Here is a 14,250-nt window from a genome sequence, read left to right as displayed (position 1 = left end):
TGCTGTCTTTAACGACCCCACCCTCTTAGTATATTATAGGTTTTTGCTTTAGGTGGTGCAACATTGGCTCCCACAGTCATCTGAGAAGAAAAGAAATCTTTAACAGAGACACTTGTGAATTTAGCATTGGCTTCTTCCAACAAAGCCACGCATTCAAATGGCCAGATTAACTTTCTGTTTCTTGAATGGGAAACCAAAGGTACCCATGGCAAACTCACAGCATAGTCATCACCCACAACTTCCACTTGTTAAGATTCATCTTCATACGTCACAACCCATCCTGATGAGTTGAGAAATGTGAGAGACAAGCTACCCTTTCTAGAGCATTCTAAGGAGGGATAAGCCATTGTCCCTAGTGCTCCCTGTTGGTGTGGAATTCTTACAAGCATTTAAAACAAGAAAGGGAAAAGACAGACTGACAAATAGTGGGACAGCTTCTAATATTTTTCTTAAAATCACTGCATCTATTATTCAATGGAATATTCAAACTAATTCTGATGGCATATACCAAACACAGCAAGCTCCCTTTCCTATTTTAAACAGAGAATTCTGGGAACAGAGAGCAAGCAGTTCTCAGCATCCAGCAACATAAATTTATCATAGCTCTTTGGCTTAAGTTACTACCTTTTCTTTCTAAGATCCCAAGCACTCTTAAATCTTTTATTTCCTTTTCACTTTACTCTTGTGAGGGTGGAAAGAAGAGACACCATCCTCATTCTGGAGAGAAGGAAGCTGGGCTAGAGATCCTGCATTTCTAAGAAGCGCCTGGGTAATACACACGCTGCCGGTCCTCAGACCACACTCTGAGTAACAAGGGCCGAGACCTATCACCTGATACTCAGAAGTGAGCTCTCTTTCCATCCCATAATACACAGTGTCTGGGAGCATTCTACCTATTTTTCTCAATGCCTCAGTGTTGTTCTTTTTTACATAAATGAGAGGGATAGGGCCTGCTTTCTTTGATTTGTCTACTCCAGGAATGAATATGGACCAATGCAGAGAGAGAGGAGAGCTAATGAGAAGGTATTAAAAAGGAAGAGAAGCACAGAAGAAATGATCAGAGGGAAGGAGGACCATGGAAATACACCAAAGACACAGGTGATGGGCTTAGACCTTAGGAATGGAGGGACATACTCTGTTAGGGAGGAGGCTGGGCAGGTGACACTTCCCTCCGCCATCCTCAAGCATTTGTCCTGAGAACCATGCTCTGCTCGCAACATCCATGGGGTTTCCCCATGGTCATCTTGAAGTTCAAGAATCTTGTTTGAAGAAACAATGACACAGAATGACTTGCTTTTCTCCCCAAAGTCAGGGTCAAAGAGCTTCCACCAAACAGAGACTCCCTCTTCCCTTCTCCCATCAAAAACATCACTCTGAGCTCTAGGCAATATCACACCAGCCAGGAAAACCAACTTCTGTCTTATCCAACCTGAGGACTAGAAACTAGGAGGAAGTCTAGAACATTCCCTGAGCTCCAGCCAGGACCCAGAGACAGCGAAGAGGTCTCCTTACCCGATCTGGCGGTTGGTGGAAGGTGCCTGTGTGATGACAGAGCTGGACTGGGGTGACGGCATGGCTTGCTGAATCACAACGCTGGTGTCATGGTTGGGCATCCGGGTGCTGCCAAGCTGGTGAGCTCCAGGCCCCACCATGGCCCCACCAACGGTGTTATGCATCGAGATATTCTGCCCAGAGAAGACAGAAGACAGAGGGAAAAGGGTCAGAAGAGGTGAATGCTTCAGTCTACTCTCAAGCTCTCAAAGGCCAAAATGGGGAATCTGGTCATGTCAACTAAATACAGAGTTATGGCTTCTGGCAAGCCACGGGTCCATTTATCTTTGTTACAACTTACAGCTACGATGAGATGAAAAATAACTATCCACCTTAAGAGGAAAGCACATAAGAAAATACCTGGAAGTTCGCTAATCACCCTGCCGCCATCCCAATGGGAGGTTTACATCAGGGATGTTTAGTGCATATCTGCTCTGACTTGGTGTGATATATATTGCATTTGAAAATGATTTCTGTGGTAAGTGCATAACACTATGATTTAGCGAAGAGCCATTCAGCACCCTGCTTTGAATGACAAGCACACTTGTTATTTTTTCTTTTTCAGTCCTATAAGACTAACCACCTCTTCTTTTTTTCCAGGAAACCACTTTTCCAAATCATAATCTGGGTACTCATGACCCAAGCTCAACAACCTGGGGACTGAGGATGAACGACTGGAAAAGACAACAGCGTGTCTGGGATCCAATGACAGGAGTGAGAGTTACAACTCTGCTGTATTTCCATAAAATCAATCTCTAACAATTTGGTGGAAGAATGGAATACTGACAATGATTTCTCGTCTGTTTACTTGTTCATGGTCTTTTCCTCAAGAATATAGAATGTTTGTGTTCATTATTCTATCCATGGTGCTCAGAGCACAGTAGGCAGTTAGTAAACAACCACTGCATGAAAGTAGTGAAGAAAATAATGACACAACTGAGTCACTTGAGGGACCTAATATCATGTATTTATTTCTGATGACTTGAACGAGGGTTTCTTTGTTTAAAATTCAAAACTAAGGTAAAATATGCATGATAAAGCTGGCTTAAAAGACAGCTCTTCCTAGAAAAGAATGTCAATGGGACAAGAGAGGATTCACACTGAGGCGGAAGAGGGCTGATCAACATGGTGGGGCTGAAATGTGAGAAACTCAGAACCTAGAAGAGAAAAAGAAAGTTCAGGGCAAAGCAACATAACTCAGTGGGTCTCTGGAAACAGCCAGGTACAGCCCTTCAGCCTTGAAGGGCAGGGAAATCTGAGAGGTCAGTTGGACAATGGGTTGAGGATGACAGGAAAGAAATGGGAGTGTCACTAGCAATTTACTAGAGGAAAAATATCTATCTGTCTGCGCTTTGGCAAAGAAAAAAAAAAAAAAAAGTTACCCAGCACTACTAATAGTGGTTCTTTGAAGTTCTTCTGGAAAGAACAGGATTTCCTGCACTGTGTGTTAAATGACGGTGATAACATATATGGTATCGGGGGTGCTTGTGTTCATGACACTGCACCTTTCCCAGGTTTCTGATTTCTATACCCTGACCACACAGCTTGTCAGGAGCCCAGATGGCAACTGGGCACCTGGCTTAGACTGTAAGCCGACTGTTGTCTTGAGATCCCAAAGGCATGAACAGGCTTAGACACACACACATGATCCAAAGGCTCCCCTTATATACTGGAAGGTTTTTCTGATGTGGGAAAATATTGTGGTTGCTTAAAGTGAGATGAAAGGAAAAGGTGATTTGTATTGGGGTGGCAGTACAGGGATACGCTTGAGTCCTTTTTATAGGCTCTAGAGGCGTAGAGAATCAAACTAAAAGTAATAGCGAAAATAAAGATAATCGTTATTTCTTTCGAAAGTGAACCTTCACCAACTTCTTTCTCTAGGTCTTAGTGAGGTTGTGATGAAGTAAACATTGTAAGTATTATTTTTCCAGTGTTTAGATCCTTAAAGATGTTTGAAATTTTTCATCCTTTGTCAATAATACATCTGAGGCACAGAAGGATTTCTGACTCTCTTTTTATTATTCCTGTTGTGCTGTGCTAGTGAACGTTATCAATAGAGCTATACAATTTTTAAAATAATATTCTCTTTAAGTTCACAAACAATAATATAAAATGTCTGAACCCTCCTTTGGCACCTCTTTTCTATCACCCCCACATGTAGTCCCCAAGTACCATAAATTCAATGTAAGCATCCTTCTCTTTCCGTCTCTTTTTCCACCAACTTCCACCCAACCACCATCTTCTTTCCTGGATTAAACAAGTGCTCTCTTAACTGGTCCCTGGTCATTCACTTGATTTCCCTTCCTCCTCTTTCCCATAATACAGCCACAGTCACCCTTTCAAAAGGCAAAACTGATCTCATCGCACGCAAATCCAGCTACATGGCCTACCCTCTCCATGCTTCTTAGGTGGCTTCTCATGGTTCAGAAGACCCCGACAGCACTCTCAGTGTGACCTCCAAGGCCTGTATGACACCCTTCCTACCTCCCCTGCTCATCTCATACCACCTTCACTCTGGCTCTCTGCGATTCACTCCACCTGCATGAATTTTCCTGCTCTCATACTGAAGATGCTCCATTTCAGCACAGAGCTGAATATGCTGTTTTCTGCCACCTGTACTCTTCCCCAGACTCCACCTTCAAATCACAAACTAAGCATCATGAGAGAAAGCCTTCCCTGACCTCTCCAATGAAGGGCACCACCTCCCCCTCCCTCATAGCACTTTTCACAAGTTTACAATTGTCTTCGATTATTTGATCAATATCTGTTTCTCCCTCTAGAATATAAGCACAATGAGAGAAGAGACTAAGTCCAACTTTACTTCCCATTGAGTCTCCGTGGCGCAGATCAGTGCCTGGCACAATAGGCTTGCAGTAAATAGTGAGAGAATGAGTAAATTATAAAATGACATTCCTAGAATATTCAGTATAATGAAATCTTATCTTTTATTACCTGGGCGATTTTTGAGAATGCTAACTCTTTTGTCTATTTATCTTGAAATCTCAAAGCATGATCACAATAAAAGATGTTAAGATATGTTAGATGTTAACATACTTGTTTGATTATGGGGTAGAGACATAGACAGGATCAGAATTAAGAAGAAAGCCACAAACGTGGAACGTAGATTAGAAAGTAAAGCCTTTGAGAAAACATTAAACGAGCCCTTCAAGGAAGATACCAAGAAACGAGCACTTTGGCTCAAATGGTATGTCCATAATCGTTCTTAACCTCCACCATGGAGACCAAGAAAAACTTGTTCAAAAATTTTGAAACCTGGTGCAAAGACACTGGTTTGATTTCTTCAGCATAAAGCACATTAAATGAGAGAAAGAAATAACTCTCCCCTCAAAAAGTTTAAGAATCTTCTCTGAGAACCATTAAAAAGAATCAAAAAAGACTATCTAGGATATACTTCACACCCTCCCCCACCAACATTTTTAAGAGATCTTTTTGTCTCTGTGATCTCCACCAGAGATGGAAAAAGCTCTTGAAAGTTATATCCTAATATTTCAAAAATCTCCTTTCTCCCCAACGCATGAAATCTGCAAATTCTCCAGCCTCCTTCCCCCAGACCCAGAGAATAATTTCAAAACATTTTGGAAAAATAAACAAATTTAAGCGAGCATTATCATTTCACATTAAGAGAAGTTGTTTTTTTTTTTTTTCTTTCAGCATTACATAGTAACTCAAACATGAAATTACTTCTGAGTTCACATTTTCCCAATTATGGGTTCAAAACCTGTCTTCCTTGATAAAAGAATGGTATTTTATCTTTAAATAAATATCCAATTTCAAAAACACAAAGAATGACTATATCTTGCTGAGTCATTTTTGTTAGCATAGGTGAGTAGACTTGGAGCTGGTGACGGCATAGTCACACAGTGCAACAACGTCACCAAACAGCGGTTGGATGTCAATATGCAGGGAAGGATCAGAGGTGGTCCGGGAGGCTCAGCCTTTGGCCTTTTCTTGTTCAACATTTTTATCAACCGCTTGGATGAAGATGTAAAAATCATGCTTGTCAAATCTGTGGTTGACACAATGTTGGGAGACGTCGCTAACATTCTGGATAGTAGAACAAGGTTTTACTTGAGCCAACTGTGTGATCTGGCCTCCAAAAATGCTAACATAAATCTAGGTTGTTGTAGGAGAAGTGCGATGTCCAGATCAAGGGATGTAATTATTCTACTGTCAAGCACATCGGACTGACCGCATTTGGCCACCACAGTTTAAGGGGAAAATTGACAAACAGGAGGGAATGAAAGCAACGGAGGCATCCAAAATGCATCACAGGAAGAATGGTAGAAGAATCAGGGAATATTTAGTCTGAAGAAAAGAAGGCTTAGAGGTCATGCTAACTGCCTTCCAAATATTTGCGGGATTAGACATAGTCTATGTCGCTCCAGAGGGCATAATTTCAAAAATTGGGATCATGATGACAAAAGCCAACAATAACTAAAATTTGAGTACCTATTGAAGCAGCTATTATGGTAGACACTTTATAAACTGCACCTCTGATCCTCACACTGGCCCTACAAGATAGGCATTGTTATCCTTACATTAGGAGTAAAACTCTACACCATCACTAATACCATTCCATTCCCCTTTGGCCACACTCACTCCTCCTGGACAGAGGCTTTAAAAATAGAAATTCGACCTTTTGTTGGGGTAAATTTACCAATATGTAGGGATAGGCAAAGATAAAACAAGTTGCCTTATAAAGCACTAAGCTTCCTAGCATCAGTAGGGAGCAGTGCCATCTGTTAATGTCACCAAGAGGATTCTTGCATCAGGAGGGAGATGGCACTAGATGACCTCCAAGGTCTCTTCTTGCTAAGATTCTCTCATAACACACGGTTCATACTTTGGTTCAAATGCTTCCAAATGATTAGTAACGTGTGATAATGTTGAAAATATACTGGTTTAGGAGTCAGGAGGTCTCTTCTACCTCAGTCTCTCTAACCCTCCTTGTAGCCATGTAACCTGCATAAATCATTCAGCTTCCCTTGGCTTCACAGCCTCATCACTAGAAGGAGGGGTGAGGACCACGTGGTCTCCATGATCTTTTCCGGCTCTGATGCTCCACAAGTCTTTTCTACGTTACATTTTATGAGACACTAAATATCCAAACAGACTCCTTAGACTCTGATTCACGGGCCTACAAACATGGATTTTTCTCCATAACCATAAGCTTTTGCAGAAATAAGCCTTCCAAAAATTACAGTTTTCCACCAGACCCAAGGATCATGATTCAAGAAACAGCTAACAAAAAGTAAAATTTCTCAAACATCAAAGATGATAAGCTCCTCAGACAAACCATCTTCACCTAAATTTTCCCCTCCTTAGTTCAAATTTATCCCCATGTCCTTGGCCTTCTTATTCCCTTCATGCCCTGCAATATACCTTGCTCTCCATTCACTGTTGTTCTGAGACATAAAGGGCGTGAATGGGATGAGAACCAGGGTAATAATGAGTCTTGACTGCATAGTCAGTGAGCTGGAGGTAGAGTGGTAATTGTCCTGCATGCATGGGCTTGGAATACGATATGCAAAAAACAACCTGATGTATATGAATGTACGTCCATGCTCTTACAAACAACTATAATTTTAGGGTGTGGTAATGAAGGATGAAGGGAGGTGGACCACCAGAGAAAGTGAAGGTTGGAGCATAGAGGCAAAATGATGTTGATTCCCATGAAGTACCAAAATGTTATCTTCAAATCTATATTCTTTCCAAGTGCCAAGGTGTAGAAACTTTATAAGTTTCTGTATAAAGAGCCAGGGTCATCCCGACATGTGTTTACAAGCTGAGTTGTGCAATCTCAGAATTGTCTGCATCTTAATGATGCCCGGGCAGTTATGAAGACTTTCAGAACTTCCCAGATGTAAACATCGAGGAACTGCATCCAAAAGATGTCTGAGACTTTCACAGGATAACAAAGGTTCTAATCTTCTGGAAGGCACTAGGCTCTCTGGAGGTGTAGGAGGGATTCTAGAGGGTGTTGACTCCTTTCTGGTGCTCTCGGGAGCTGGAACAGTAGGAGTGTTTTGAATCTTACTGAGAGGGTGGGCTGCTCCATGACAGAGGAACCAGTGAGGTATTCGAGGAGGCAAGGCAGGGGGCTGGGGGAGACCAGGGGACACGCAGGCTGCCTCTCTCTCCTTGGCATAGTCACACAGTGCAAGATGGACCACATAAGATAAGACACCATCTCAGGCAACCTCTGCAGGAGAGGAAGGGAGAAGAGAGCACAGGGTACTGTGAAAATGCCAGCGTTGACATGCACTTTTAATGCTGCTTTTTCAGAGTTTGCTACTTATCCCTGGAGAATTCTAAAAGGAACAAAAGTACAGAAGGAAAACATGAGAACTGCAATTGGGCTCAAGTTCACTTCAGCTCTATATCATCTGGGGCATGTTATTTAAGTTCTCTGAGCCATACCTTCCTCATCTTTAAAATGGAGATAATCATCTAATGGGCCGGATTGTAGAGTTTCACGTGAGTAACAAATGTTCCATCATAGTGCCTGACAGCAAATGTGTACTTCTTTCCTTTTAGTAAAGTTTAGAATGGGAAGCTCAGAGAGTAATGGTTCATTCTGGGTGGCTACTCCCTATGACTGATATTAATGGAAATATTATAAATAATGGCTAACACTAACACAGCATGACCATGTCAGAAAACTCATTTGATCCTTATCATCAGCCTAGGAGTTTGGTATGATTATTATCCCCATTTTACAGATGAGGAAACTGAGGCACAGAGAGGTTAAGTGTCCTCAAAGTCACACAACCAGTAAGTGGAGAAGCTCGGAACTAGGCAGTTTGGCTTCAGAACCCAGGCTGTTACCTACTAAGCCACACTGCCTCTATAGTCTCTCTGTAAAAATATTTTCTAGCGGAAAGTGACACGGCAAAAAATGAAGTATACCTGATATCCTTTCTATGGACATTAAAAGAAGTTATTAACTGATGCTGGTATGTGATCCTGAGAACTACAGTCTATCTATCATACCATTGATTTGGATCAATGTCATCACCACTGTCTTCACACCTAGCAAAGCCTGGGAATACACCATTAATCTATTTCAAAGTGACTGATTAGCGACCCTTGTCTCGAGGTCATGTTGGCTGCATAGGCATTTCTAAACTGATTTACAATGAATAGTGCAGATTAGGATTAGGGAGGGAAGGCTGCAGTTCAAAAAGTGTTGATCAACACTTTTATCAAATTACCAAAACAAACAAGCAACCATCACTAGCTCACTCTTTGATGTTAGTTCACCTTCCTTAAGAGTTCCAAGAGCTCAGGGAAAGCCTGAGAAAGAGACCATTTCTCTGACGTCTGGACCAAGTTCAACTTCTAAGGCAACTTCTCTTGCAATGGGTAGAAAGGCAGCTCGCACACTGACGTAACCCTCAGTGGCCTTGGCCCACTCACACATTTCCAGGAAGCCGGCAGTCTCCCTGACTGGGGCTCTAGACATCAGTCTGCAGGATACAGAACAGCAAGATCCGTCTGACTGGTCCATGCTCTCCTCCAATCCCAGACCTCTGTTATCCTTTCCAATACTGGGTTTGAGGCAGCAGAGCCCTGAAGCATCCCTGTAAGCATTTTATAGCTATTCATTTAGTACTGTAGTAAAATGCTCAAGACAATAAATGTCTTCTCAGGTGCCACCCTTGACTGTGAGAAAGAGTTTTGGGGTGTCTCTCAAAGATCCTGCTCCTTCCTGTTCAGATTCTCAGTGCCTTGGACTGTCCGTGTCTCTGCTCTTATCTCCCACGTTACCGTCTTGGTTGCTTCTGCTAAACATCATCTTCTGGGATAGAACAAATGAAACGGCACTAGGATTTCATTCAGGTTATTAGAATTACAGTGGAGCAAATTTCTGGGGCTGCTGTATATACAGATATATACAGATATCCTGGAAATTAGAAATTCATTTAACTCCACTGAAAATGATACTGTACATTGTACTGCTAACTGGTAAGGTTCCTCATTTCTCAAGAATCTTCTTCCAGAAAGCTGTGCATTCCTTCACAGCACCAGCCTACTTAAACACTTCTGCTGGACATCCATGACCTCCTATGTGTACCTTCCCATCGACTTCAGCCTTTTACAAACTGGTCCCCATCAATCTTTCCCACACCACCTCCTGGCAACCCATCCTCCCCAGCCCCTCCCCTACCACTCACACACACAGACCTCAATGCTTCTTGACTATCCCACACCATTTCATGTCTCTTTTTCACCTTGGCACATAGCACTTCCTCTCTGCAGTCAATTCATTCATCAAATCCAGCTCTGACGCTCCCTCCTCTATGAAGCCTTCCCCCACTCCTTCTGGCCCCGTTGGTTCCCTGCTCTGCTCTCCCACAGTGCTTTGTCCACAACTCCATTAGAAAGCCTGACTTATTTTCACAAATGCTTCCTCCAGGAAACTTGGAGGAGGGAATAGTCCATGTTCATCTCACAACAGCCAGTGTCATGCACTTCGTAGATGTGCAATAAATTCAATTATTCGGTGAAGAAATGAATGATGTGTGATCTTGGGCAAGTTTATAGCCTCTCTTTATTTTTCTCATTTGTCACATAGGAACAACCCTACCTTGTAAGATTTTTATAAAGATTAATTTAAGTAATGTAAATACAGAGCTGAGTGCAATGTTGGACACATTAAATGTCCAATAAGTGTCAGTAGCCATTATTATAATTATTATTATCATGATGACTACCAATGCTAACACTACCTCCCTAGCTAGAGATACCCAGCCCCCTGTTATCTTCTACCTCAGCACCCCAATCCTTGCCTTTATAGCACATCACAATGTGTAACTGTCATCATTATTTCCACATCACCATATTATAATTAACCACTCCTCTGTCCTCCATCTTATCCCATACATACTTCTTTCAAAGCTCCTGTAACACACGGGTACATTTACTTGTATACTTCAGGTCAGTCTTCCCCTTCTAGCTGTGAACACTTTGGTTACAGGGACAGGGTGTGATTTCGTGTCATTGTCCTCAGGGCCTAATACAATGCCTGTCACCTGTCACATAGATGTTTGCTGAGTGAATACATAGTAAGTGTAACGAATACTGTGGAAAGACAAAAAAGGAAAAGTGGGCACTCTCTTAGAGGACCTACAGTTTAGAGGGAATATGGAAATCCAGGGAAAGAAGGGGACGAAAAACAAATGCGTCAGAAAAATACCTTCTCACACACACACTAGAAAGAGGGAAAGACGCATCATCTAGAGCTGATGAGACCACAGTCTGGAGGGCAAAGGGCTAGTCAACAGGTCTGGGTTTGCATCTGATCCGCCATTAAGCACATGATCCTTCTTAACTTCTTCAGTCTGTTGATTCTACCTCCATAACGATTCCCATAGCTGTTTTCTTTGCTTTCCCACAAGTTCCAGAGCTTTATCACCTCTTATCCTGATCACACAGTAACTTACTATTTCCAGTTCACCATATTATAAATTTCAGGAAGGCAGGGACAGTGCCTGCCTCGTTTTCTCTTCTATCGCTAGCGCCTAAGCTCCATGCCTGGCACAGAACTAGATGACCAATGATTGAATGGATACATGAATTATGATTTCCGAGGTAATGATACGGAAATAAGAGCCATCAGTCTACAGTTTCCTCTTGTCTAAGTTGGGCACACGGTCATCTTAAGCCAAAGATATAAAGAGGGAACATTTGTGGGTTTGAGTCCTCATACGTCCTATCAACACACAGAGGCCAGAACACAACTCAGCAGTCTCCTCAAACCACCAGGTGTCTGGTCAACTCAAGCCCTGGTTGAAGCGAGGCAAGACGGGCCTTCCTTAGCAACTAGAAAACAGACCCAAAAAAGCCAAAGTGAAGTGATTAGAAACAAGCAAAACGTTGGGGTCTTGAGGCAGGTGCAGGAAAGGTAAGAAGATGGCACCAATGGCATTGCCATGCTGGCGCTTCTGTGTGTCATAAGGAAGAAAAGGGGCTTCAATATCATGAAAGCAGCACTGAGCACACAGGGAAATGCTGAGAAGTCACACTGAGTACCTGGTACGGCTGTGCAGCAGGCAAGTGGCCCATTCTAGAATCACTAAACAAATTTCTCTCCCTTCCTTACCAGGAAATGTAAAAGTACTAAAAATAAGAGCACATGTAAAACTACCACAGGGATGCTGAGGTCTATTTCTTCACCATTTCAAAGAAAATGAAGTACTTGCTTAATGCCCAGAAGTATAAAGGGAGCGCTCTCTTGAAAGCTGTTAATGATACAGCACAGGTCTGAGGAGAGACCCTCCCTTGCCTTTCCCAGGCCCCCATTCCTCAGCTCTTCTCTCCTGGCCAAAAGAGCTGGAAGGTAGGGCTGGCCCACTAAAATGAATTTGCTTCAAAACTCCCCTGCCTGGAGCACTGGTTGGGCATCTGCATTCCTGAATATTTGGCAACATTATGCTCTCTGAACATAAAATAGAAATGTGATCCTCAGTGGGAAGGAAAATGTGCAACAAGATAGACTTCCTCCTCTGAAACAATAGCGAATGAAGAGGCTTGCACTTCATTGTGCTGCTGGTGGAACCCGTCAGGTGGCTCTCCATGAGTGGCCTTGCTTTGTAAATTGTTTAGTACTTCACTAACCTAAGTTCCTATGAGGTTGTTCTAATGATCGATATTAATTAAGCAGCATATTTCTATCCTGGAAACTGGCCGTTGGATAAGCTTTGAACTGCCATTGCTTCCAAGGAAACTGAATCATAGCTACTGCTGTTTAAATCTTAGAGCAAAACCCAAATGCATAATGCAACACAGGTGACGGGTGAGCAATTCAGTCTGTCTGATTCGATGAAATCCTGATATAAAGAGATAACATTTTTCTCTTGACCACAGCGAACCAAACAGCACTTATGTAGCGCAGGGTAACTGGCCACAACTGGAGATGACAATCCCCAAAGAAGATTCTGGAAATCCTGTCTGAATATTAAGAGCCCATTTTTTAAAATGTTGGGAACCTGGGTTCTCTGGATCCTTAGGTGTCCAGAGAAGTGCAATGGGGGTCAATGAGATGGTTTCCATGTTTACAGTGCCTGCAAGGTACATCCCCCAACCTACGAGATATCACCCATCACTGTGACCTCATTTCCTACCACCCTCTCATCTTATTCACTCTGCTCCAGACTCGCACTGACCTCCCTGAGGTTCCGCTAACACGTGGGAGCTTTGGTGCCACTGCTCCCACAGGCTGGAAGGCTTCTTCGCATTCTCCTCATGGCTACCTCCCTCACTTTTTCCAAAAGTTTGCTCAAACATTACCTCCCAGTGAGGCCTATGTCTGAGGCCTGGCCACTCTGTTTGCCATCACAACTCTGCCTCCGTGAGTCCACATTTCCCTACTTCATCCATCCGTTCCCATTCATAACATCCATCCCTCCCTCACTCATTTCACTGCAAAAGCACCAGACCACTTCTGATCCTTACTCTTAAAACAAGAATTCAAGAAAAGAAAAATACACAAAAAATCCAATGGCTGGAGGCGCTTCACGATGGCGGAAGAGTAAGACGCGGAGATCACCTTCCTCCCCACAAATACAACAGAAATACATCTACATGTGGAACAGCTGCGACAGAACACCTACTGAACGCTGGCAGAAGACCTCAGACCTCCCAAAAGGCAAGAAACTCCTCACGTACCTGGGTAGGGCAAAAGAAAAAAAGGAAAAACAGAGACAAAAGGATAGAGATGGGACCTGCACCAGTGGGAGGGAGCTGTGAAGGAGGAAAGGTTCCCACACACTAGGAAGCCCCTTCGCGGGCGGAGACGGCGGGTGGCGGAGGGGAAAGCTTCGGGGCTACGGAGGAGAGCACAGCAACAGGGGTGCGGAGGTCAAAGCAGAGAGATTCCCGCACAGAGGATCAGGGCCGACCAGCACTCACCAGTCCGAGAGGCTTGTCTGCTCACCCGCCGGGGCAGGCGGGGCTGGGAGCTGAGGCTCGGGCTTCGGAGGTCGGATCCCAGGGAGAGGACTGGGGTTGGCGGCGTGAACACAGCCTGCAGGGGGTTAGTGCGCCACGGCTAGCCGGGAGGGAGTCCGGGAAAAAGTCCGGAGCTGCCAAAGAGGCAAGAGACTTTTTCTTGCCTCTTTGTTTCCTGGTGCGCGAGGAGAGGGGATTGAGAGCGCTGCTTAAAGGAGCTCCACAGGCGGGCGCGAGCCGCGGCTATCAGCGCGGACCCCACAGACGGGCATGAGACGCTAAGGCTGCTGCTGCCGCCACCAAGAAGCCTGTGTGCAAGGACAGGACACTCTCCACACCTCCCCTCCTGAGAGCCTGTGCAGCCCACCACTGCCAGGGTCCCGTGATCCAGGGACAACTTCCCCGGGAGAACGCACGGTGCGCCTCAGGCTGGTGCAACGTCACGCCGGCCTCTGCCGCGCAGGCTCGCCCCGCACTCCGTGCCCCTCCCTCCCCCCCCCCCCCCCCGGCCTGAGTGAGCCACAGACCCCAAATCAGCGGCTCCTTTAACCCCGTTCTGTCTGAGCAAGGAACAGACACCCTCAGGCGACCTACACACAGAGGTAGAGCCAAATCCAAAGCTGAACCTCAGGAGCTGTGCGAACAAAGAAGAGAAAGGGAAATCTCTCCCAGCAGCCTCAGGTGCAGCAGATTAAATCTCCACAATCAACTTGATATACCCTGCAT

General features: G+C 44.1%; 1 protein-coding gene across 1 annotated transcript in view; it reads right to left on the bottom strand.

The window, feature by feature from the left end:
* Nucleotides 1–14,250, bottom strand: part of CREB5 (cAMP responsive element binding protein 5) — a 334,938-nt gene that overhangs the window by 246,374 nt on the left and 74,314 nt on the right. The window contains exon 4 of the mRNA XM_060020658.1: nt 1,513–1,685. Within this exon, the coding sequence (XP_059876641.1) occupies nt 1,513–1,685 (173 nt within the window). The remainder of the gene's footprint in view (nt 1–1,512; nt 1,686–14,250) is intronic.

This window comes from Delphinus delphis, chromosome 9 (genome assembly GCF_949987515.2).
Source record: "Delphinus delphis chromosome 9, mDelDel1.2, whole genome shotgun sequence".
NCBI lineage: Eukaryota > Metazoa > Chordata > Mammalia > Artiodactyla > Delphinidae > Delphinus > Delphinus delphis.
This window is presented reverse-complemented; position numbering and strand designations above follow the sequence as displayed.